This window comes from Lontra canadensis, unplaced genomic scaffold (assembly GCF_010015895.1).
Source record: "Lontra canadensis isolate GAN:19392208 unplaced genomic scaffold, GSC_riverotter_1.0 scaffold56, whole genome shotgun sequence".
Taxonomy (NCBI): Eukaryota; Metazoa; Chordata; class Mammalia; order Carnivora; family Mustelidae; genus Lontra; species Lontra canadensis.
In genome coordinates, this window is record NW_022631050.1 from 5,392,721 (window position 1) to 5,418,716 (window position 25,996).

The 25,996-nt window shown below is 43.8% G+C and overlaps 2 protein-coding genes across 6 annotated transcripts in view; one reads left to right on the forward strand and one right to left on the reverse strand.

Moving 5' to 3' along the window:
* Window positions 1-25,996, reverse strand: part of MCF2L2 (MCF.2 cell line derived transforming sequence-like 2) — a 242,334-nt gene that overhangs the window by 68,141 nt on the left and 148,197 nt on the right. The gene's annotated exons all lie outside the window — the stretch shown is intronic.
* On the forward strand, window positions 10,687-24,137 carry B3GNT5 (UDP-GlcNAc:betaGal beta-1,3-N-acetylglucosaminyltransferase 5). 3 transcript variants are annotated; one of them, XM_032875455.1, is made up of 2 exons: window positions 10,687-10,768; window positions 21,597-24,137. In XM_032875455.1, exon 2 carries the CDS (start codon window positions 21,906-21,908, stop codon window positions 23,049-23,051), a length of 1,146 nt encoding a protein of 381 aa, XP_032731346.1. In that variant the 5' UTR covers window positions 10,687-10,768; window positions 21,597-21,905; the 3' UTR covers window positions 23,052-24,137. The 3 variants fall into 3 exon arrangements, with proteins under 3 accessions (XP_032731346.1, XP_032731347.1, XP_032731348.1); XM_032875456.1 differs by having other exon boundaries at window positions 10,689-10,775; XM_032875457.1 differs by having other exon boundaries at window positions 10,695-10,768; window positions 21,617-24,137.

Below are 25,996 nucleotides of genomic sequence, written 5' to 3' on the forward strand. Positions count from 1 at the left end.
TGTCATACTTTCATTTCTGTTTAAGGATGAATATCTTTAGTTGTTTGCATATATTACATTTTGCTTATCCTTCTGTTGATGCATACTTAGGTTCCTTTCACCTATGGCTCTTGTGAATAATGCCGCTATGAACATTGCTGTACAAGTCTCTGAGTCTCCGCTTTCAATTCTTTGAGGTATATGTCCAGAAGTAGAAACACTGGGTCATACGATAATTCTATTTTCAACTTTTTGAAAAACCACCACACCGTTTTCCACGGTGACTATACCACGACATTCCCGCCAGCGATGCACCAGGCTTCTAATTTCTCCACATGCTTGTCAACTCTTGCCATTTTCCCATTTTTTTTAAAATGATAGCCTGCCTAATGGATATGAAGTAGAGTTGTTTTCTTAATGTGTGTATTTCTTTAATCCATTCAACACCTGAAAAAGAGCTCCTCCAGGGCATATACCCTGTTTCATTTATCCTTGTCCACCTGCCTTATAGGTAGGTAAATTCTCAATAAATGTTTATCGAATGGATGAACAGTAGAGTTAAGGAACAATTCTGTGAGTAAGAGTAGGTACTAATTGTCATTCTTATTTCGCAGAAGAGGAAACTGGGACTCAGAGCATTACGTGACTTGATTGAGCTTAAACTGCTGGCAAGGCGCTGCCACGGAGGTCAAGTCCAGCCCCTCTAGCTCTACAGCCAGTGACAGGGGAACTGATGTGCCCAGGCTGAAGTCCGGTCCACTACAATAGGACCCACTGTTCTGACTCTGTAGCATGTCTCCGTAAACGACAGGGCCCACAAAGTGAGGACACAGGTAAGCAGGTTAGAGAAAAAGGGCTGGCTCAGGCTGTCATCTGTTTATGTGTAAGCTTCAAGGGATCTGCCTCAAATCTCAGAGCCACGGTGCACATGCGTATCAGCAACCCAACCTAAGATATCCTGAGCGAGACTTCTGGTACGCCAAGCAGATTCCTGGACTACTGCTGATAGGAAAACCATTATTACTTCAGTTCATGGCAAAGGGCAGTGCTGGTACTAACTCCAACAGGAATATCCAAGTAACTCAATAATTTTTGGCAAGGAAAAAAATTTGAGACTGCGAATAGGCTTCCACTTCATACAAACAAAGAGAAATCTATTGCAAAAAAGAGATTCCCAAAGGGAAAATACATATGTATAAAATAAATTTAAAAAGACCAAAAAACATTGAGAAAAGACACATTGCTTTTTCCACCTTACGTACCTCTTTTGCAGACCCTTATCTTATCTGTATCTACTCAGCAGATATTCCATTATTCTACTAACCCCTTTCCTCCCAAGAGGGTTTATTTGTTTATTTATCTGATATGATAAAAAACATACCTCTCAGAGATATTGCTCTCTTTTCTCAGTATTCCTTAGCCCTGTACCTGCAGGATCAAATAGGTGTTGATATTGGGCTTTACGACCTTATACCATCAGACCAACCAAGACTGATTCATGAAATGTATGCTGTTTCAGATTATATGATGTGTCAAGGACTTTAGAGCTGGCCTTTTGGAAGTGCTGTTATAAGAAAAATCTCAGTATAATAAAACTGTTTCTAACTCCTAATTAATGGTCCACTTATTTTAAGTAATACTCAATAAAAATCCCAGGCAGGCTTATAACTGTCCTTTAGAATTGGTTTGAGTAGGATTTGAACCACAAATACTCCACAATAAGCACTTAGTAATTATTAAATATTAAGAAGAGGGACACATAGGGAAGCCTGGCTGGCTCAGTTGGTTGAGCCGCTGCCTTTGGCTCGGGTCATGATCCCAGGGTCCTGGGATCGAGTCCTGCATCGGGCTCCTTGCTTGGCAGGGAGCCTGCCATTGCCTGCTTGTGTGTACTCTCTCTCTCTTTGACAAATAAATGAATCAGTAAAATCTTAAAAAAAAAAGAAGAAGAAGAAGAAGAAGAAGAGGGACACAGAGAATGATATTCTATCAGCACAACCAAACTTAATTTTAAGTACAACATTTCTAACACAAATTACTGCCTCTGGGCTAGACATGTAGCCCCTGTCCCACAGCCAGTAACTATTTTCTGAACATTCCCATGCTCTGTATTGTCTTCTCCTCTGTCCCAGCCCATCCCAGGACCCAGTCATTCTACTCAGTTTGGAGAGCTCTGCAAGGCTGGGGCAATTACCAGACAACACTCCAGATTGTCCCTACACAAATGTCACTCATTCACTCCATTCGGATATGCTGTCCTGAGTAGTAGGTGGAGCGAGAGGCAGCCCTTGGCCTTGCACAGAACCCCACAGGCCCGGGGTAGGGGCAGGGGGTACAGGGTGCCGGTAAAGCCTATGCCAGATCTGCAGGTGGGGAGGGGAGAAGAAATGTTGAGCGAGCCCTTGTATGGGAGTGGTACCAAGTTCACTTTCCCTGTGGCTGCCTGAGCACTGGCAACATGGAGGGGAAACGCACACCAGCCTCCCTTCCACTCACCACCTCCCCAGTGGGGCTCCCCCCATCAGCTCTGATGGGCCAAGGAGGATCCCAGCAAACAAGGCCTGGCTCCAAGACTGTCCCCACCCCTGTGGGGCCCCCAATGAGGGTAAGATGAACACATCAGAGAAGCCTTGTATGTTGATGTGGAAGGAGCTGACCATTGGGGGTCGGGGCTCCCTAGGGCAGATGAGAAGAGAAAGGAACAAGGTGGGTTCTGAGAATGGCCTGCGGGTGAGGGCCTCTTTGTGCCCTCAGTCCCCTTCAGTTTCCTGTTCTGGGCAGACTGACAATGGTTTCATCCAAGCACTGAGGTCCTGGAATTGAGGGAGGGTGCCGAAGGGTGCCAAACCACAGGAGCAGAGGCAAGAGCTGTAAGAAAGGGGCTGGTGTGTCTTCAGTGCCTGCTTTGGGGCCTTGATGGCTTTGGGAGAGAAGTACACAGGAACCTTTGTTCTGGGGGCAAAGCTTCGTGGAATGGAAATTTGAACATCTGACGAATGAAAATTCAACTTGACTGGCAGTTAATCCACACTTACTCTGTGCAAGGCATGGCAGGAGGTTTTTCAAGGGAACTGGAGGTGTGTGGGATGGGGTGTCTGCCCTTGAGAGGTCTCAGGACACTCAAGAGCAGGGAACACAGATCCGCAGACAATTTCACAGTGACAAAAGGCCACCGACTGTTACCGACATGTCACTTGTTGTGCTGGGTCCACTGATGAGAAGGAGGAGGATTCTGGCCTTTGGGGCCTTTGAGTCCCATCCCTTCACGGGCTCACTAGCATGCATTTGAATAGTTCATTTCACACGTGCTTGGCTTAAGACCGATGTGGCACACTTGAGTGGAGACACTGGAGTTTGGAGCCCAGAATCTAGATTAGAAATAGAAATCAGGCACTAATGGCGATGGATAGGATCACCAAGGAGCAAGCGTAGACAGCAAAGAAGCCCAGAAGGATATGTGTGGGGTGGGAGGGGCTGGCAGGTGGGGAGGGAAGAGGGGGCAGCCAAGGAGGGGCTGCATTATTTTCATGGGTGACGCTGTAGTAAGGGAAACTACGTTGGAAGATGCAGAAAGAAACAAGCAGATCCTTTTAGATTGTGGACGGAGGCAGCATGAAGACCCTCTCTGCTGGCTCCTCATGTGAGAGGGGCTTTCTGCAGCCTGGGGTGGGCACGAGGACAATGGCCATCCACGCAGCGCATGCAGTGGGCCCTACCCACGCTCAGTTCTCCACATACGTGATGGTTTTTATATTCAGTCTTCATTGGTCCCATCTGGGCAGGAATTACCATGAGGTGTGCAGAAGTCAGGTCCCTTGCCCAGATCCCCGGTTGGCGGGGAGTGAGGTCAGGACATCACCCCATCTCTCTAGCAGCCCAGGACTCGCAGGAACCTGGCTGGTTTGGGAACCCATGGCCTGTGGGGTGTCTGAATTCACAGAACAGTATCTGTACAAGGTCTGTGAGGGAATTTCTTATTTAAGAGAGTCCAGAAGGTACAAATTGACGTTAAATGAGTCAAGCCTGGCACCATGTCGGTATGCTTCAGCTGTGTTAGCCATTAAGCCAGTCAGTTATCAAATCCATTGCTGCTTTCATGATTTCAGTCAACATTCCTCTCTTCTTCAGGTCTCCTTTGCTTCTACCACTGCTCAGGTTCTTTTGGAGGTAGGTGAAATTCTTCTTTGCCCGTAACTCATGATAACGCCCTGATGCCCTCCCCTCTGGCCCTCTCTCCTACATCCGCTTCCCCTCTGCTTTATCTCTGCCTTGTCTTGTCCCTTCTCAATCTAACATGCCAATTGTAATTCTTCTCATTTTTCAAGTTTACCATTTTGATGGTACAGTACTTTTTCCAGTACTTTCCATAGCTCTCTAGTGTTCTGTGAAGCACATTTCTGAGAGAGAGAGAGATTTAAAGTCATTTATAAATCTAATTGTAGTGGTCTCTGTTCATAAGCAGCTACTGTGGACACCGAGGACCGTGACAGGGTCCTTTTCCGTGCTGTCAAATCAGCATCACTAGTATCACCTAATTTTATTTCCAACTAGTTTTAGGATGTTCCTATATTCTCTCCCAATAAAAGCAACATGAGTACTCTGTTCTATACCATCAACTCTATCATCCTCTTCCTCTCCCTGTGGGGTGAGATAGGGAAACAGCCTGCAGAAAGGAAATGCTCCCAGATGGGCAAAGGGCCTGCCAGGTTGCTGCCCCCTTCCCTGCATGGTGTGTGTGGGTGGGTGGGTGGAGTGTGAAACCAGAGCAGGCATTCTGGTTCACTCTGCTGGGTCCCTTCTCCCATCTACATCCTCTCCCCTCCCCTGACCGCAAGCCCTACATCCTCTTACCAACCTCCTGACTCACTTTTGAAATCATTTCTCTGTCTGCCGTGTCTATGTGTAAATAGAATGATGTAAATGAATGATTTCATGTTTTACTTCTTTATGTTTTTCAATATTTGGTTCAGTTTATATTTCTTGCAGGTACAGTCCTATGTGTTCTTGCCGGTGGAACACAGGTGCTGACATCTGTGTATGTGGATCTGGTTCCAAATGACCTGAAGGGAATATAATGGTAATTCAACATTTGCACATAAATAGAATATATACATATGACAGGTGGGAGGGTACTGTATGTGGAACCATGATCAAGGGTTTTATTTCATACAAATAAAGAAGGGAGGTGATGCGTTGTACGAACAGTGTATCAACTTACATATAGGTCACTGTCAGTGACTCCCTTACAAATCACATTATGTTAATATTTCTGTATGTGGTCTGACATGCATATGGCACTATGATCTCTTAGCAATGCTGACCATGCTCTATAGGTAACATGAAAAGAATTGCATGGTTGAAAGTATGGTGAAGTGCTTAAAGAGAGCTATTACAAAACTTCCTAAAAATCGAGTTTGAAATAACAAATACAATGTTGTGTTTACAGTTTCAAACTGATTCAGCAATCTACTTTTAACCTATTACCTGTCTTACTGCCTTTATGACAAGAAACCCAAAGTTTTTTTTTTATCTTACTGAAGTATTTGGGTTAATGTTTTGTTTTCTGTCATGTTCTGAAACATGTATAATTACAAAATCATTCAAAATATTACTTGTTAAATGATAATGTTTGTTCTATTAGGAGAAGGCTAGAACATTTGGGGGACAAGAAACCAAATCCATAAAGCATTTATTTACAATCTCTTTCCTTATTAGAAATTTATATTCTCCTGATTTTGTCCAGTTACGTGCATGAAGTATTTTGAAAAAGGGGAAACAACTCAAAGGGGCCCTTCTTGCGGATTCTGGCTCACAGTGGATCATCGAAGTTAACGATCTCAATTAAATGAAGACGCGGTAGGGTGGGTACTTCCTGGAGTCGTCAAACACCAACAAGAACTGGCGGGGCGGGACCCATCACCTTCAGCAACAAGCCGAGTTGGCGGCGGAGGCGCGGGCCACGTTCGACTTTGGCAGTGAACACCAAAAGGTGCAGGAAACAGGCACTGGCAGTGCCGCAGGGCAGGCTCCCGGGTGCCGCACCCCCACCTTCCGCGGGGAGCCCCTGATTGGGTCCTCCCCAATCCTCGGCTCCAGCCCGCCCCCGTCCGGGGAAGGTAGCCGAGTTCAGCGCTGACTGCCCAGTCCTGGCCCAAAATTTAAAGCGGGCAAGTTTTGTTCTTGAGACCACCGACTTTCGCTCCAACGCCAGGAAGACAGCCGACCTCTGACAGGAATTTAAAGAGCTGGGCTTGGACTTGGTGAGTTTTGCTTTAAGCTGTCTTCTGATTTGGGCTAGGCTTGAAGGTAAAATCATTGGGTGGGGGGGGGGGGTGATCCCTCCCCAATTGTATTTTTAAAAAAAGAACCGCTGTAGGGAAGCTTAGTTTGATGTAAATTAGGGTTTTCTTCTGTTGTGACTTAGGCCCCAGAAGCTCAAGGCTTAAGTGGCGTTACAAGAGATCTTTTAAAAGACTAGTCTGCCCTTAGAACTCTTGGCTCTAAGAATGAAAATCAGATGATCAAAGAACTGCAGCTCGGTCAAAACTTACCCACCGTCTATGCGTAACTGTTGTGTGCTCTGAACGAAAGGATCATTGGTCTAACACATTCTACTTCCTAATGAAAAGTGTCTGGACACCAGTTTCGCATGGAATTCATATGTGTGATCAGTCGTAACGATTAAAAAAATGCTCTGCAGCCCACCGCACCCTAACAGGGGCCGAGGGCCCTCGTGGATGGAAATGTTGTCTTCCCTTCCGGATCACTAAATGGGGGAAGTTCTGGCACGCTTGGAGGGGACAAGCCTCAGCTCCGCGGATGGTTGGTTCTTTGTGCCGGGAACGGGAGACCGACTCCCGTGGTCCGCAGAGAGGGCTCCGGGCCGCCCAGCCTCTGCCCCGCCCCTGCCCCGAGCGGCGGCCCCTCTGCACCGCGCCTCCTCACCGGAGCCGCTCTCGGGCTACGGCAAGGGAGACTCGGACTCTCCTTTAGCTTTCTTTGGACCGGGAGAGGTCTCCGAAGGGCGGACAGGGGAAGAAAGGAGAAGGGAGCCGAGAGGAGGTGAAGGCACGCCTGCTCGCATGGGTGGCTCCAGGACTTAAGGTTGGAATGCGCGCCGGGGCCAGGGCGCACGGCTGGAGCAGACACCCGGGCCTCGGCCCTCTGCTCTGGCCCGGACCGCGAGCGGCCCAGACTCGGGAGGCCCTAACCGCCACGGGGCAGGATTGCCCGCCGCCCGCCAGCGCGGCGGGGAAGGGGAGGGCGCGTTCCCTCTCCGGAGCGTCTTTGTTCGCTCTGGCTGGCGGGCGCGGGCGCCCGGCAGCCGACACCCCGGGGCCGAGTGCCGCCCGAGTGCGGCAGGTAGGTTGGGGCCCCGGAGCTCCAGTTGGGGTTAAGTTTTTTGGGGCCCAGCGGGTTCCTCGTCCCCCGGGGAGCTCCGGTGAGGCGGATACCGAGACGCAGCGCGGGGATACCGAAGCGGGCCGGAGCGCGGGAGCCCGCGGGCGAACACCGCGCCCTGTGGTTCCCGGATTCCGGATGGGATCCCCAATCGGGCTACCATCCCTGAGCTGCAGGGGTGAATTCGGGTAGAAAGCCTGTGTCGGGCTGGAAATTAGGAAGCCGCCAGACTGGGGAAACTTTCGGCGAGTTACCGACTAGGGAAATGGAGACAAGGAAGTGGGCAGGCGGAGGAAACTGGGAAAGGAGACCTCTTGTTACCGGTAGGTCTTGGCCACTCTATTTTAACTGCCGAATTTTATTTTGTATCCTGAAGTGACAGCCGGTTGCTTACCCAGATACAATATAAGTCAAAGTAGTAACTTTGCATCCGATTCTAACCACACAGCCTATATTTTTTCTTATCCAGTGTTGGTTTTCATAGGTTATGGGTCATGTTAAAGGGACACCGATGTTGTAACTGCACAGTGTCTGCTGGTGGCTTGTAGCTCTTATTTAGGGTAATTCTCTGATGAAAGTACATCAGTTAGAATTGGATTTGTTCCTCTGTGTCTTTATTTTGGGAACTTTGCCTGGTCCCTATGGGGGAAGGGAGAGGAATGTGAGAAACTGAAATTGACCCAGAAAAGGATGCTCAAAGATAGTTGTGTTCAGTGGTAGCGCAGAAAAGAGCCCCTCTTGAACTTTCTGAAAGGGAAATTGGTGATTAGCAGCTGAAAAATTAAGTTGAGAAATTAAGCTTCTCAAAAGAAACTTAATGATAGATTTTGTATCTTGTCACATGGGAGGGAGGACTGCTTTATTTGTTCAACTTTTTTTTTTTTTAAGATTTTTATTTTTTTATTTGACAGAGATCACAAGTAGGCAGAGAGACAGGCAGAGAGAGAGGAAGGGAAGCAGACTCCCTGCTGAGCAGAGAGCCCGACGCGGGACTCGATCCCAGGACCCTGAGATCACGACCCTAGCCGAAGGCAGCGGCTCAACCCACTGAGCCACCCAGGCGCCCCTTGTTCAACTTTTTTAATTATTATTTTAAAACAAGATAAACTCGATACCTGAAAGGTTTACATTAGACACTTCATATGACCCTTCTGTCTCCTGCTCCTTCTCTCCGTCCCTTCCCCTTCTCCTACAAGCCCCCTCCATTTATTGAGCACTGGGAGGCTAAAGCTGAGGCTCACTCCCTCTAACTCACCTCAGTTCCCCTGGGGCTCACCCCCAACACCTTCTGATGGGGATGAGCTTTATGACAGGGAGAGTTCAGGCTAAAGCTCAGAGAAGCTGTTTCCGAGTAAGTGAGAAATGAAGGGTGGTTAGGAGGCATTGGTGCTATTACACACAAATGACTTGCCCAAACAAAAAAGTCCCCAAAACCTCAGAATGTAGAGAATAATTTTCAAAATAAACTGCAGGCTCTAGCAAGTAAAAACGTCACATTACATTTCCTTAAAATGGAGATCAAATTCCCCTTTTATAAAAGATTGATTCAAATAAAAATATTGTAGGAAAGTGAAATAACTTTCTAATTCTTAAATATAGAACAGCTTGAATAATAACTCTTGGGTTTTGAAATGGGTCATCTTTTAAAATGGGTCACTTTGGCTGGAATTATTGCACTTGGTGACTTTCAAATTGTAGGTAGAGTTCTTTCTCAGGACCAACTGCCCCATAATCTACATAACAGAATATTAGGATGTTATAAGAAAGAAACTGGGAGAAATTCAGAAGGAAGTGGTCTCTTTTTGAAGTAACACTGTATCCTATCTTTTTGGAATTTTATACATGCTCAATTGAATTGCCCTAAGCTTTGCATTTTATAGCACATTAAACCTTTTTTGGAATATTTCCATAGCCATTATTTTATTCCGTTGTTAGAATAATCTTGTTAGGAGCTGCATATATTGTGTTTGTGTTCCAGAAATTAAGGCACAACAAATTATTATAAGAGCTCTTCCATTTGCCAGCAAAGATTTAGCCAGAAAGATGCAAATCCAGGATATTTTTCTTTTTCTTTTTTTAAGAGTTTATTTATTTATTTGACAGAGATCACAACAAGTAGGCAAGCGTTGAGAGAGAGGGGGAAGCAGGCTCCTTGCTGAGCAGAGAGCCCGATGTAGGGCTCTATCCCCGGACCTTGAGACCATGAACCCAGCCAAAGGCAGAGGCTTAAACCACTGAGCCACTCAGGCGCCCCCCCCAGGATATTTTTCTTATATTATGCGTGTATGTATGTATGTATGTGTATATATATACATATATATGTGTGTATATATATATATATATATATACATATATATATATAGGAGGTATAAGAATCTTCATACTGAAAGGTAAGAAACTTGATGAGGTGAAATGCAAACTTAGAATAAACAAAAGTGATTTTTTACTTTTCAATGCTGGAAGTTTAGAGACTGGCTTTTATCTATAACTTATTTTTTAAACTTTGTTTATATTCTGTAGTGAAGGCTTTGATCCTAGAAGACCGTTTTCTACAGAAAGGAATGTTCTACCATGTCTGTAAGCAATAAGCCCCTAAAAGTCCAAGTTTGAAATATTATCACACAGCTTAGATCCAAAAAAATTTCATATTTTATCTCTTTATTCCTTTTCCTACAATTTTTTCTGCAACTTTTTGATAGTGCTCTAGGCAGAGCAATTTAAAAAGCTGACTCAGCTTGGGTTTCCTCCATAATTAACAGGGCCTTATAATTTTTTGGCTGTGTCATCTTTGTAGAAATTCTTTTTTTTTAAGTGCTTGTGGGAGCCATATTGTTCTTTCCTATCAAAGATGATGGAAAGGCATGTTCAGCCAATTAGTAATGATACTACTGTTCTCAGTCTCACCAGTACTTGGGATGTGTTAGCAATCAGATCAGTATTTCTAAAAACTTGTATCTAATAAATATTTTTTTAGAACAATATTAGTGTATAGCTTATCATTTTGAAAGGTGATTAACCCCTAAAGAACATTAGCTACTGACTAATGGTATTGACATGGTACAGATGTATGAACAATTTCTAGAGAGAGGAAATTAGCATAGATTGAACACCTGATTTAGATGACACTTTGTCAAATAAATGGTCTCAAATGATCCTCAGAAAAGACTGTGGCACATTGTTTAGAGCGAAGTCAAACTCATGTGACCAGTAAATGGAAGCAACAGAATATGTCTACTTTTGTTCATGTTCTAAAACTCTTTTCGCTTTTCTACCCATGTGCCTCAATCAGGTCTGGATTCCAGATTGCACCTGCTTACTCCACTAGGGGGTTCTACACTGGAAACATCTCGGAAGCCTTCCCCGCATCCTGCCTGTGGCCTACTACACAGTATGTGGTAAATTCATATTTGTTGAATTAATTAAATGTAGGCACTACCTACTTTTGGGGCTGTTCCACCTAATGCCTGCAACAGGTAGATATTTAAATAAATGTTACTAATCTATTATAATAAATGTTGATTGAGACTGGAATGTTAAATATACATCTTGTATTTTACACCATTATTTTTTGTATTCTGTAAACTCTCAAATATTATTTCCAAATACAATAGAAGAGGACATATGAACTGCCATTAGACAAGAAGCCTGTATATCTAGTTCATATAATAGGTTTATACCAGGTTATGGTGTCACCCTATATTTTTTTTAAGATTTTATTTATTTTTATTTAGTGAGGGAGCACGTGTGCAGCAAGCAGTGGGGGTTGGGGAGGAACAAAGGGAGAGGAAGAATCTCAAGCAAACTCCATGCTGAGCATGGAAGCCCACTGCAGGGCTTAGTCTCATGACCCTGAGATCATGACCTAAGCCAAAATCAAGAGTCACGCATTTAACTGACAGAGCCACCCAGGTGCCCCGTCACCCTATTGTTAAATCACTGTTTTTCATATCATAATATTACCTCAGACGTGCCTTTCATTTCATCCAATACTTATTCATCAAATAGTTGGACTCTCTGAGTCCTGTACTTTTTGCTCTCCTCTCCTTCCCGCCTCACTTCTTGACCCCCTTCTGCCCTTAAATCCCCCAGTCTTCTTTGTGGAGGAAAGATTTTCTGAACCCAAAGGACACAAACTCACGTCGCTTTTGCCTATTCTCTTATGCTACTGGGACCAAGAAAAAGGAGGGAAAACTGAGACAGAAGGTTAAAGAAAGGGTGGGTTACAGAGAGAGTGAGAACAAGCTCTGACAAAAGGCAGGCGATAGTAAAATGTAAATGACTGCAGACTTCAGGGAAGCAGATTCTTTGCCTTGGTGGGTGCTTCTCTTGGCCCTGCCCCTCTCACTTCCCTGGCCTCCCATCCTGATGGACGCTGTAGGAAAAGCAGCTGGCCAGTGCCAGGGAGGAAGGCAGGTGCGGAGCTCAGGGACAGGACCTCCTGGAACCCATCAGCTGCTTCTGAGCTTCCACAGATTCTGGAATTAACCCATCAGCTGCTTCTGAGCTTCCACAGATTCTGGAATTTTGGAGGTTACGTGGTCAGCCCCATGTCTGGGTGCCTCAGTTTCTCCTGCAACACAGGGAGAGCTTTCTCCCTCATAGGTTGCTGTGAGGTTTAAAGAGTCTCTATAGAACTTAAAGCACTCTGAACAGAGCCCAGAGCACTGTAAACACTCTTAGGCTAGCAACTGTTGCTAGAATGGGCAAATGGAGAAATTGGTTTCTTAACTAGGCAAGAAAAAAACTGACAAGAATTGTATTTAAAAGAGCAAGCGGCCCTGTCCACACAAACAACTATGCCTCAGGAATCAGTACAGAAGGTCAAGCTTAGAGAATCAAGTGTTTGACCTCCCTGAGACCTACTTTGTATTTCTGCTTTTTTGTTTGTTTCAAATTCTGTTATCGGGAATTTTCAGTCACTTTTAATGTAACTCCTCTGAAATATAATAATACTCTATAGTCCCTCACCACCAGTTTCCTTAGTGCTTGTCTTTACTTAGGGCCTGCCTTTACTTGTTTGCTCATTTGGTATTCCCTTGTCTTTTTTTTTTTTTCCCCCTATAACCGGCAAACAGAAATCTATACCCGTGTTTAACTTATAAAGAAACATATAATTTAGTTTATATAGATGGGGAACTTGTTACTAGATTCACACTGTGGGTTTTATAACTAATTTTTCCCTCTGTCCCACATCCATGCTTGCTACAAGTTGTAATTTAGAGTCTTTGGGTAACACTGAATCCAGAACTAACTCTGTATTGTTTCTGGATAGATAACAACTCTAGATGGTTTCTGATCTCTGCCAATGGCTTCAGCTAAATTTTTATAGCTAAAGTCACAGCCACAAAAACACCTAAAGACCCCAACTAGGTAGAATTTTTCCTTTTTTATAGGCTTTATATTGGAAACACTCAAATATGGATTAAAAAATAAATACCAACTGAGGAAATATTTAATTTTTCACACTTAAGATGTGAGTTGTAAATTCAAATTTTGGGTTGTTACCTTCCGTTTTGAGCAAACGGAATAGGCAGTTTGTACTAAACTGTACCCAGTTGTGTTACTCATCACCAATGACTATAATGAATTTAACTAAGAAAAATGTAGGAGAACAAATTACAGCATTTACCATAAATTTAGGGCTAAACCTGATTTCCTTTAACATGGCAGCTGGGCTCTTGAGGATTGGTCCTAGCTCTCTTTAGGGGGAATAGATGGTTAGAACAAGCCAGGAAAATAATGCTTGGAATGAAGGGCAAAATGTCACCTAAGGATGGATAGAAATGTCATATTTCTTCCCTTTGAGTTATGCCTGGACAGGAACCAAAACTGTCTCATATGGGACTGACTATAAGTAATACAACTTTAAATATCAAGTGTTGAAGTACTCTGGCTTTTTTTTTTTTTTAAACTGATGTACTGAAGGAACATCCCTGGTTTATAATTATACTTTTATGACCTTTAAGTTTTGTGCCCTAAATGAGTGCCTCCCCTGCCTCTCCCTGAAAGTGTGCTCTGCCGAGGGGATGGAAAGGGTTGGCGAGCCTGGGGATCCGGGAAGAGGGGGCCCACATGGGGATGAGAAGGGACAATACATGTGATGTCTTCTCCTTTTTCTGTGGGCAGGAGGGGAAGCCCCAGCTAAGAGTGAGGGGCACAGACAGAGGGAGAAGATTGAGCATGGCTGATGAGGGGACTGGAGAGAGAGAGAAGGTCCAGGACAAGTGAAGGCTCCTCTTACAGCATTGAGCCCTCTGCCCACAGCTTGATATCACCATCTCTAGTAACACAGTCTGCCCAGGGGTTATGCCTCCCCTGCAGCCTAAAGGCAGGAAGGACCCGAGATCTGGTGTCATTGGGGTGGAAGAGCAGGAACCAAGGAGAGGAGGACAAAGGTGCCAGACGATTCTGCATCTGAGACAGGCAGGTGGGGAAGAAGGAAGGTCAGGAGATTGCTGGGTGGGGTGGGAGTGTTAGGGAGCAGGTAAGGGGTGGGCAGAGGATTCTGGGAGATTATTTAAGAGGCTGTGGTTGAAGAGTGATCAGACCAGAGAGTGCGAACTGGAATTTGAAATTTCAAAGGAAACGCAGTTGTAGGTGAAGCCACCTAAATGACTTTCTTGCCAATAAGTTGAGTGTGTGGGAGGGTATGTGAAAAAATGGTATACCCTTCATAACATAAGGGCTCCTTAGACTTGAGTGTTGCAGGTCTACTAAGTAAGACTTGGAAATACAGTTTCTCTAAGAATAGATGTTGGTGATCTATGACAACAATGGCCAGAAACAATGGTCAAGAAACAGATGGTTGGAAACAAAAACAGATACATTTTGAATTCAAACCCACGGGCTTTCTCTAGTTCCCTTCCTCAGCCTTCAGGTCTCAGATTCAGTGTTGCTCCTCCTGGAAGTTGCCTCCCCTGCTCCACCCACCCCCATCTCTCCCCTCCTGATTCCCAGCACAGACCCCACTCTTTGCTCCAGGACTCTCCTCCTGTTCAGAGCACCATCAGGGGCCTCATCTTTCCTGCCCTCCGACTGTCACCTTCTACTGTTCTTTACCTCATATTAACTTTCTATGAACTCGCCCTTTAAAATAGTTCCTTTTTAGGGACGCCTGAGTGGCTCAGATGATTAAGCTTCTGCCTTTGGCTTAGGTCATGATCTCCAGGTCCTGGGATGGAGCCCTGAGCCCTGCATCTGGCTCCCTGCTCAGTGGGGGAGTCCCTCTGACCCTCCCCCTGCTTGTGCTCTCTCTGCCTTTCTCTGTCAAAAAAAAAAAAAAGGAAAGAAAATAGTTCCTTCTTAGAAGAAATAACCATCTGAAGTTTTACAGAATTTGTACAGTATTCTCTTTCATTTGTCAAACGATATTACCTAGTCCTTGAACTCAAACCTGTGCAGATAAATTGAGATGCCACATAAATATACACATGCATGCACGGGCACATCAAGTAAAACACACACATGCACACAGACGCGTAAAGTGAAATACACACAGCATTTATGTGGGCATAAAGTAAAATCAGATGTTTCCTTTTCTTCCTCCTCCCGCTCCTCCTTCCCCTGAGTTTCCTTCCTCGGGGCCCCTCTGCTCCTCTCTGGTCCTCCTAGCAGCCACCTTCCTTATGCTTAGAGCACTGCCCCCTCTGCAGTCCTGCTGCCTCCTCCAGTCTCACCTCACCCCCTGGACTGCCCCACCTGCTGTCTCTCTCACACCTCTGCTCAACAGCAGCCGAAACCCAGACATGCTGTCCTCACTCCTAACTCAGGAAACCAGCTGGCCCTCCTGTGTGGCTAATGCTGGAAACCAGATGTCCCCCTCCTCCTTTCCTCCCATCCCAGGCCACTCAGCAGGGAGTGCTCGGTTTGTTTTCCTCCAAAGGGTCTTCCTTACCCCTGACTTCCCTCCTCACTTCCACCACCCTAGACCAGGCCTCCTCACCTCACTCTGCTTCAGTGTGAGGCCCCGAGGGAGCTGGGGGCCCCATCTCCAGGCATCCTCCATCCATCCCGAGAGCCACCACCAGCGTAGTCCCTTCATATGATGCTTAGTGCATGCATATTGACAAGGCAGTTTTCGTTCAAACAAAAACTGAAACGTCTGTGACTTCTTGCTGCCCTCGGCACACGCTGACTCCTCTGCCTCATTTTCAAGGTTCCCGACCATAAGCAGGCCCCAATCTCTCTGCTTTCAAATACCTGCTTGTATCTCAAATATTTGTGATGTTATTTTTTTTCCTTTCTTGCCTGAAACAGATTGCTTCTTTTCCTGTAACCATCTAAATCCTGTTCATCCTCAGGCCCTCCTATCCTGCTGTCACTGATCTCTACTACCGGGGACTTGTCTTTTTTGCCTAGAGTTGGTATTGTCTAAATTAGTGCTGTGACGCTATCTGCAATTTACTGTGATCTGCTGCTTTTTGTCCTTGGAACTGAGTTTTCAAGTGAGCATCCTGAGTCTTGTCTCAGCTAGACTGTAGATGCTTTCAGAGAGGAGACTATGAAATACTACTGTATGACTCCCACCACGCCCAACTGGCATAATGATTCCTTAGCAAATACTCACATACTTGTCGGATTTGTTGAAAGGTTGAACACTGAGGTTGTTTGACTTGAACTTAAAGTGTAGGCCTCACCATCGTGATTAAAACTTCAAAATTTTCATTAGGTTTTGTATAGTATTTCAGGATTCACTAAAGTAGACTCAACATAGAAATGGGTTACCAGCAAGAACAAAGTAGAAAAAAAAAATCAGGGGTCATCTAGGGTTACTTGTAGTCCCTAGTTGTTTCTGGAAGAGTTTAAAGAGTTCTCTTGTGAAGAAATATTCTTGAGTAACTGTGGGGCATAGCTCCCAGACTGAAAAGCATTTGGGGTAGGGTCAGCCACCTTCTTTTCTGACGTTCCTATTCTTTATTCTTCTGGCTACTTCTATTAGGAAAGAAAATTCCAAGAGAATCTGCTCCTTCTTTTTAGTCCAAATAGAAGCAAACCCAAGTTATAGTCCAAATATTTGCGTACAGGTCTTGCTCAATGGAGGAATGGGTTATATCCCAGTAAACCCACTGTAAGTTGAAAATACTGGAAGTCAAAAAAGCATTAATACACCTAACCTACCAAACAGCATAGCTTAGCCTAGCCTACCTTAAATGGGCTCAGAACATTTATATTAGCCTACAGTGGGGCAAAAGCATCTAACACCAAGTGTATTAGATACGAAAATGCTGCATAGCTCATGTAATTGAATACTGTAGTGAAAGTAAGAAAGAGAATGGCTGTAAGTGTAGTGCTTGTTTACCCTCATGATTGCCTCGCTGACTGGGAGCTGCAGCTCGCCGCTGCTGCCCAGCACCACCAGAGACTATCACATGGCACATCACTGACCTGGGAAAAGATCAAAATTCCCAGTTTGAAGTATGGTTTCTACTGAGTGCATGGTGCTTTCACACCATCATAAAATACACAAATCGTAAGTCGGGGACTGTCTGTATTTGCCTCTGAGCAGTTCTTTGTCCTGTTCTCTCCTGTAGTCTTTCCTGTTTCCTCTTCCCAGCAAGACTCTGAAGTCATCTGTAATTTCTCCATCCCCTAGATAACAATACATTGACATTCACCCCCAATCTGCAGATGAAGTCACGGACTCAGAGTGCAGGGAGAGTGGCTGAGTTGCACAGTGAACCTGGCCCCCAGTGGGGGTGGCCCTGGGGCTTGCAGCCTGTGGCCTGGTCCCTGTGCTATGCACTGTGCACACAAAGGAAGCTGCAGGCACAGCATTCTGGTGGGCTGGTTCCTGAGCTCACAGGCATTATCTGGCTCCTCTGTTCCCTGGCAGGCCCAGCATTTTCTCTCCAGCTCCGGCAGGCCTGTGGGTTTCTCTGTGTTGGCCTCCCCTCCCTTTGGAGCCGGAAGCTAGAAGGTGTGTTTGCGACAGGCCCAAAGGCTCTGTGTGAAACGGAAGAGGGGAGTCCATGAGTGTGCGTGGTGCCCACCGGCAAAGCCAGGGCTGGCGGGCAACGCTGTTTGGTTCTGATTCATGAATTTAGACCATGGAAGGGCCTTTTGCTTCTGGTTGGGCAATGCTGCCTAGGGACTATGTTTGATTTGGAGGAGTTTGGGGGTTCTTTTGTTATAAAAGTGAAGCTGGGTACTGCCAAAGAGTAGTTCACCTTTCCTAATCACCCCTTCATCAGATCAGTCCTATCAGTGGGCTTTGGTTATGACTGGTATAAATGACAGCTAAACAATTCAAGCTGCTGAGGTGGGAGGAATCTTGTTTTGGAATTGCACGTGCTGTTCTGAACCTAACTAAGTAGTGTGGGTTGTTGGCTTTGCAACAAGTTCTTTGTCATTTTTTTCAGAAACTGTTGTGACTCTTTGAGATCAATGGGGAACAGGTGAAGAAATATAGGGAAATAAGGTAAATACACATGTATCAGGGGTGGGGAGCAGGGGGATAAATGCATGTTCTGGGCTGGTTGCTAGAATGCATGCTAGCAGCAGAACACACCAACCAAAGGAGTAATAGGCCCCATTCATTGGAGAGATACTAGGGCCTCTGTGAGTCAAGTGTTTATGTGGGTGTTGGAGGAGTCAGGCCTGTGGGTTGATTGTCTAGCAAGAAGCTCAGACTTGTAAACAACTGGGAATAGGTGCAAAGCGAGCTGACATTGCAACATTATGAGTGCAGCTGCTCAGAAATGAGAAGCTGGTTTTGCCTGCAGTTCCAAAGGTTATTCTTTGTGTCTTGCCCAGGGTCTGTTGGAATAGAAACTGCAGATTAGTCTCAATTGATAATTTTCTTAGAATTCTTAAACAGTTAGGGGATCTTAAAATCTGCTCTTAAGAATTCTCTGCTGTTTTACATTAAGCATCCAGTTCTAGAGGAAGAAGGGGATATCCGCCCTCACAGGGGGACTCTTATCTAAGTGAGCACTATTAAGACCAAGAGGAAGTGTCCCCTCCCCCCTGAATGAAAGTGATTCTGCAAAGTTTACGCAGATGCCACTATCAGAAACTGGTGTTTGCCACCATCAGAAACTGATGTTTCCCACTGTCTTTCCCATTCTACTCTAGAGGATTCGGTCTACCAAGACCAGCCAAACCAAGAGGGGAAATTACTAATTCTGATCTATCCCTTGCTCTGTTGATGGTAAAGCACACACACAAAAAATACATTTTACATTACAACCTGAAGCCACATATACATAAAACTGAAAGTTTCACAAAATGATACTTAAACTACTTTCAGGGCATTATGCCATTCTCTATTTTGTTCTTTTCCTTTTCCTTTTTTAAATACTGGTTGTGACTTCCTCAGAGGCACTAGCAAGTTTTAAAATCTATACCCTATGAGATAAGATGATTATCTCTGGACAAAGTCTCTATGAGGATTGGCTCTGATCTCCCATACTCCTTGGACTTTTGCATGCCTGGTCTTTGCTGTTATCAGCCCAACATGGAGTAACTTTGGCAGATAGGGAACACAGCTATATGTAAAGGGCCAGAAGCTGGGAAGGAATTCCCATAGCCAAGGTTAGCCCAGCAGAGCAGGGTGCTCTCAATGTATGCAGTTGGTTTCATAGCACGGCCAAAGGGCGGGGGACTTGAGGTTGAGATCTTTGAGCAAAATGCAGAGCCTTTTTCCTGGGGCTTGTGATGTAGGCTCAGCTACCCAGCCAGCGTGGACTGAGTGGAGCTTGCGTGGTCTTTTCCCTGTCAATCTGAAGCTCAGGAGACTGATATGTTAACCCTGAGGGGAGAGAGTACTTCTCTAGGCAAAAGGATGTATCTTACTTCAGATAAGCCACGGGGGACAGAGTACTTGAGGACAGGAGGTGCTGTCTCCTAGTCATGAAAGAAAGGGGAGGACATGTGACTGACTGGGCCTCCTGACCCCAGTTCTTCCCAAGTGACCAGCTGTTTGAGTGAAGGATGTCTCCACCCCCACCATGGTTCTTTGTACCAACACTCAGAGAATGCCTACCAGGTCAGACACTGACCTGCATGCTGAGGGCAGGGTGTCTATGACATCATGCCCTAGTCACAGAGTTCACAGTGTAATTGGCAGAGACAGTTAAATGTAAAAAGTCAGTCCGGGAAGATGGGTGCAAGAATGTGCTGTGGTAATACAGGAAGCCACATCTTTGGTGGTAGTGCTGGAGGGTGTCCTCAATTCTGACTTCCCAGAAAAGGATGCCTATAGAATTTAGTGAAGATTATAGTATACTACTTATTAGCAGAGAGAGCAGGGCTCAGCAGGCCACAGGACTGTGGTACAAAGGCTGCCACGTGTGAACTAGCAAGCATGGCTGAGCTTCCAGCCAGCACTCTGGTACTGACAACTGTTAGAGAGAACGTCTGAAGGGGGTGAAGGAGCTCAGTTAGTCTCATGGTTAGATCTGAGTTTTATTTTTATTTATTATTTTTTAAAGATTTTTATTTATTTATTTGACAGAGAGACAAAGAGACTGCGAGAGAGGGCTCGCAAGCAGGGGGAGTTGGAGAGGGAGAAGCAGGCTTCCCGCCAAGCAGGGAGCCCGATGAGGGGCTCGATCCCAGGACCCTGGGATTATGACCTGAGCCAAAGGCAGACGCTTAAAGACTGAGCCACCCAGGCGCCCCTAGATCTGAGTTGTGGAAAGGTCACTCTAGGGTAGCGGATGGGTCGGTCAGTGATCGTTTTGGCTGCTGCACTCGTCTGGGTGAGAGGTGATGGTAACAGGAAGAGGTGAAGAGAGAGATTTAGAAGAAACAATTCACAGGATCAAGTAACTGGCTATGGAATGCAGGAAAAGGAGGACTTTCAGATTTTTGGCACAGATGCATGAACTGCAGTCAGACACAAAGAAAGAGAAAATGGCAACAGCAGGTGTTAGGGGAGAAGACCGTAGAAGGGGTGAGAAATGGCACTGGAGTGTCCCTGTGTGCAAGGTAATTATCTATCTACCTCCCTCTATCTATATTTCTGTGAATATTCCCACTTAACTTGCATAAGGACTGAGTTAAATGGGGTCATCCCAGTTTTTCAGATTCCTGGATTAGGTGCACGCCGCAGGGCAGTGGGAGTGCCAGCGCTGGTGTTCACATTGCCGGACTACAAAGACAGTGCTCTTTGGCTATAACCCTGTGCCTTCCTGGTTTGAATGTACTAAATTTGAGATGCCTGTTGAGTTTCCAAATGAAAAAGGAGGAAGAGGACTATATAGATGTGGGGCTCACAAAGTTATTTTGGTTTGAGAGAGTTTGGGCTGTGCTTTTTGAAAATATATCTCGACTCCCTGATTTACAAACCTTGATTTTTTAAAACAAAATCTTATTCTTATTCCTGTCTTGTCTGGGGTAAGCTTTAATGAATTTTAACTGTTACGAACTTTCTTTTCATCATTCATCTATTTTGCCTTGAACTATATACAGGCATAATCTTGGAGACACAGCAGGTTTGGTTCCAGACCAATCACAATAAGGCAGATATCATGATAAAGCAAGTCAAATGAATTTTTTGATCTCCCAGCACATACAAAAGTTATGTTCACACTATACTGTGATCTGTGAAATGTGTCTTAAAAAATATACATACCTTAATTAAAAAATGGTTTCTTGCTAAAAAATGCTAACAATCATCCAGGCTTTTACTGAGTCACAGTCACCTGATCACAGATCACTGTTACAAATATAATAACGAAAACATTTGAAATACTATGAGAATCATCGAAATGGGACACAGAGACACGAGGAGAGCAAATGCTGTTGGAAAAATGGCAATCCTTTGCTTGACGCAAGGTTACCACAAACCTTCAACTTGTAAGAAAGGTGTTGTGCCCTAAAACAAGGGGTCCCCGCTGCTCTTTTCATCCTGGCTGCACTGCAGATCAGTATATTCCTGGACACACCCATGTGAGATTGTGAACTTCAAGTGTATAGGCTCATAGCCATTTGGGAGGCTTTTTATTTTTTAAGGTTAAGATGAGGAAAGGGTCTCCATATGCTGAAGGGGAGGACAGTAGGGAGTGAATGGTTCTTTCCCTTTCCCTAGCCTCCTCCTGCCCCCACCAAGAAATAAACATCTGTATGCCCCTGCTAAACACGAGCTGCCTCTCATCACCTTCTGTCCACATCTGGCACGTTACATTTCATTTTGAAGAACAAAAAGTTGTCTCTTCCTTTTTGGTCACTCTCACCCATTCACTTGGCATCTTTTCTCTTCCTGACTCTAACAGGTGGCACTTTACTCTCACAGAAGGAAGCCCATGGACTAGTGACACGAGGCCTGTCACCTAAGTCAGTGAAGGATGCCGGTGTGGCAACACTCTGACGGACCAGTGTCCTCCTCCTTCTGCGTGTTGCACTCTTTCGCAATCTCAGAAAAAATGGTATGAAAAGACAGTATTTTGTGACACGAGAAGCTCCTACTTTTCTAATGATGGACGTGTATTAAGATGGACATCTGTTCTACACGATACCACGTTCTTCGGTCTCGAAGGAGCAAGCGCCCATTTAAAACCAATCCTAAGTAAAAACGGAGCTGCATGGATGTCAGAATGTTTGTGAGTGGCAGAAGAGTAAAAAAATGGCAGTTCATTCAGTTATTTGCCACTTGTTTTATACTAAGCCTCATGTTTTTTTGGGGACCCATCGATAATCACATTGTGAGCCATATGAAGTCCTACTCTTACAGATACCTCATAAATAGCTATGACTTTGTGAATGATAGCCTGTCTCTTAAGCATAGTGTGGATGGGGTGACTCGCTACCAGTACCTGATTAACCATGAGGAGAAATGTCAGGCACAAGACATCCTCCTGTTATTATTTGTAAAAACTGCTCCCGAAAACTACTACCGACGTTCCGCAATTAGAAAAACGTGGGGCAATGAGAAGTACGTTCAGTCTCAGCTTAATGCCAACATCAAAACTCTGTTTGCTTTAGGGACACCTGCTAACCCACTGATGAGAGAAGAACTGCAGAGAAAACTGGTCTGGGAAGATCAAGTGTACAGTGATCTAATCCAGCAAGACTTTGCTGATTCTTTCTATAATCTTACTCTTAAATTACTTCTGCAGTTCAGTTGGGCAAACAGCTTTTGTCCTCATGCCAAATTCCTTATGACAGCTGATGATGACATATTTATTCATATGCCAAATCTTATCGAATACCTTCAAAGTTTAGAAAAAATTGGTGTTCAGGACTTTTGGATTGGTCGGGTTCATCGCGGAGCTCCTCCTGTGAGAGACAAACGCAGCAAATACTATGTCCCTTATGAAATGTACCAGTGGCCAGCTTACCCTGACTATACTGCTGGAGCTGCCTATGTGATCTCTGGCGACGTAGCCGCCAAAGTCTACGAGGCGTCACAGACACTTAACTCTAATCTTTACATAGATGATGTGTTCATGGGCCTCTGTGCCAATAAAATGGGGATAGTACCACAACACCATGTGTTTTTCTCTGGGGAAGGGAAAACTCCTTATCATCCCTGCATCTACGATAAAATGATAACATCTCATGGACACGTACAAGACCTTCAGGACCTCTGGAGGGATGCCACAGACCCCAAAGTCAAAACAATTTCAAAAGGGTTTTTTGGTCAAATATACTGCAGGATAATTAAGATAGTTCTCCTCTGCAGACTGACCTCTCTTAACACGTATCCTTGTAGGGCCGCCTTTGTCTAATGGTACTTGAATGTTGTATGTTTTCACTGTCACTGAGCCAAACCTGGGTGAAAAAACTTTATGTATTTGTTGATACCTTAAGTAAAATGAGTATGAAAAAGCGAAGAAATATTTTGAAAACCCAGTCTATCAGAATGTTTCTTTGATTCTAGAAGCTATTCAGTGTAACTTATCTACTTCATGGCCCAAATTCATTTCAAGGAATTTATATTTAGAGAAGGGTTATGGAGACAAAACTAAAGGGAAACTCAAGTTCTCACTCGATGCCACGTGTATATTTGAGGCATAGAGAAGTTATTAAGGTGCCTTGGTGTTAGAGTAAGTGCTTTTGGAAAATACTAAGTGAATGTAAAGTACAACATTTCAGAGAAATGGGTATGTTGTCAGACCAGATTTACAAATTAGTTTTCACTGGAGAGCACATGACTGGGGGAGATGGGAGCAGCAGAGGATTGGCATAGGAGAAAGTACTTGAACCTGAAAAGAAAGTTACTGTTCTTCAGAGGGGACTTAGAAAAATGTACACAATTTCTTTAGAAACAGCCAAATCAATTGTTGTCACATCCCTGTAGCTAACTTACCTATATAGTATTAGAATCATTTAAAATATATTTATATCATTTTTCAAAGTGTAATGTGAAATTTGAGCTGTCATTCGCTCTGGCCTAACTGGTACTTCATGTGAATTTTTTGATTATTAGAAATGACACAAAACATTGGCAGTTTATTGCTCACAAGGTCTTTATCTAGGGAGAAATCATTGTTCATTCAAATCAGCCAATTTTAATGAATTTTTCAGCTGGTTTTTAAATATTCAATATCAGCCTGTTTCTAAGGTAGTTATTTGAATGTAGTTTGCAGAGAGGAATATAATAATGGAGAGGACTTCAAAAAGAAAGAACATTAAATGCCTCTTTTCTCCTTTTCTGTAATTTATAAAATAAAATTCTTAGTGTGTAAATTATTGTGACAACGAAAATTAGCCTATCCCTCCCCAACAACATCTCCTAAACCACAGTACTTTGTCAGATTCTAAAATCAAGAGTATTCAACATCAAATCAAAGCTATCCTACCTTAAAAAAAAAAAATCATCAAAATGATTATCAGAGGTGTCATCAATTTTGAAATACCTCACATTGGAAAGCAGAACGAAGTGATAAAAATGTCACCAGAATGAGGTTTAAAATATTTGCGAAGCTTCCTATTCAAAGAGATGTGGCTGAGCTCTGAAAGAGTAAGTTGCGTTCATCTCACAGGGCATGATAGAAATGTGGTCATGATGCAAAACCTCCCCTCACTACAGAAAGGACTAGGTGACGTCTATTGTCACAGGGATTATACGACGTCCAAAATGGTGACTTCAGCAAAAGCAGTTGAACTGACTGTAAAACCTCTGTTTCTGCAGAGGTGACTGTTAGGGAAAACTAAGATGTCTCATTTCATTAGATGAGATCTGAAACATGCAGAACATAAAACTGAAAGAACTGGCAAACAATTGGAGGATGATACATACTGTAATTTTTTGCAGATAGCTTTTGAATGTTTACAGGAATTTTTTGTTAATTTTTTTTCTATTTTGAAAATTGAGGCTTGTTTACATTGATTGCTCAGATTAATTTAGGATTTTTAACTAATATCCAGACTACGGTGTCCACCATTCTGGGCTTGTAGTGACTTTCGGAGTAGGTTCAATATTTTTAGATCACAACAGTTTCAATTTTCTGACCAATTTTAAGACCTGTAGATAACAAAATCACATTTTGACAAAGCTGGTTTACAATTAATTTTTATTAGTTGATTCTTTAATAATCGTTTGCCTTTTGGCCATACATACCCTGGGTATCTAACTGTTTAAATTTTCCATTGGTTGAAAACATAAGTGTCTCTCTGGCCATTGAGATGATCTTGTTTACAGCAATACTTTTGTGAAAAAATTATTTATTTGCAAAAGAGCTCCCCTCAACTGTGTTCATCTTCTTATTTTTGCTTAGAATATTAAAGGAAATATGAAGGCACTTCCTTTTTTAATAAGAAGGAAATTGCTAGATGCTTCCTTCGTTCGATTTAAAGTACTGAGAAGAATATTTGTAAATAAAAGGATTCCAGCCTTTTAAAAAAAGAAGGAAAAAATATTTTTGGTGCTTTAATGCAGGGCTGTCTCAAAAATCATCAACAAAGGGATACTGAACTATCAGAGTGGATGGTCACTTGAGTTAGACGACGGTTGTACACAGTGTTAATGCTAAAAACTTTTTACGTCTTGGTTGGTTTGCATCTTTTTTCCATATTATTAATTTTATACCAGTATGTTAAATATTTATATTATTTTGAATTTTGCTCTTGTATGGCAAAATAATTAGTGAGTTTTTAAAAATAAATCTGTGATTTCCAATAAAGAACTTGAAAATTGTCAGTGTATTTGCACAAACTTTTTAAACTCCTGTATGTGAACCCCATTTGTTTATATAATCAACTTGTTCTGTTTAATGTCAGGGAGGTCTATAGCCCACAATCTTAATCCTGTTGCTGTTCAGACCTGCTGCTGTGCCCAGCACAGAGGATTATCTTGTCCTCTCTCATGGAACCACCTAAAATGCTTCTTTAGTTTGTTAAATGATGTATGCTGGAATGTCTAAGTTCGGGGAAATCTTTTCTAATCAATTGTTCAGGAAAGAGATGAAAACCTGCAGCCATGGGGCCATCAAACACCATTGGAAAGGGTTACATTTTCCTTTTATTTGCTATCATTACTTGTTGGAAAGTAGATTCACATTAACTCTAGTCTTTGAAAGTCAGGAACGTTCTTAGGCCTCCTTCTGTCCGAGTGCTGCTTCTGTATATTTGTACATAGTATGTTTTCCTCTGCTTTTTACCTGATTCCTGCTCAGTTCTTAGCCTAAGATACGGTGTGATTCAATCTATATACGTTTTTAAAACTTGGAAG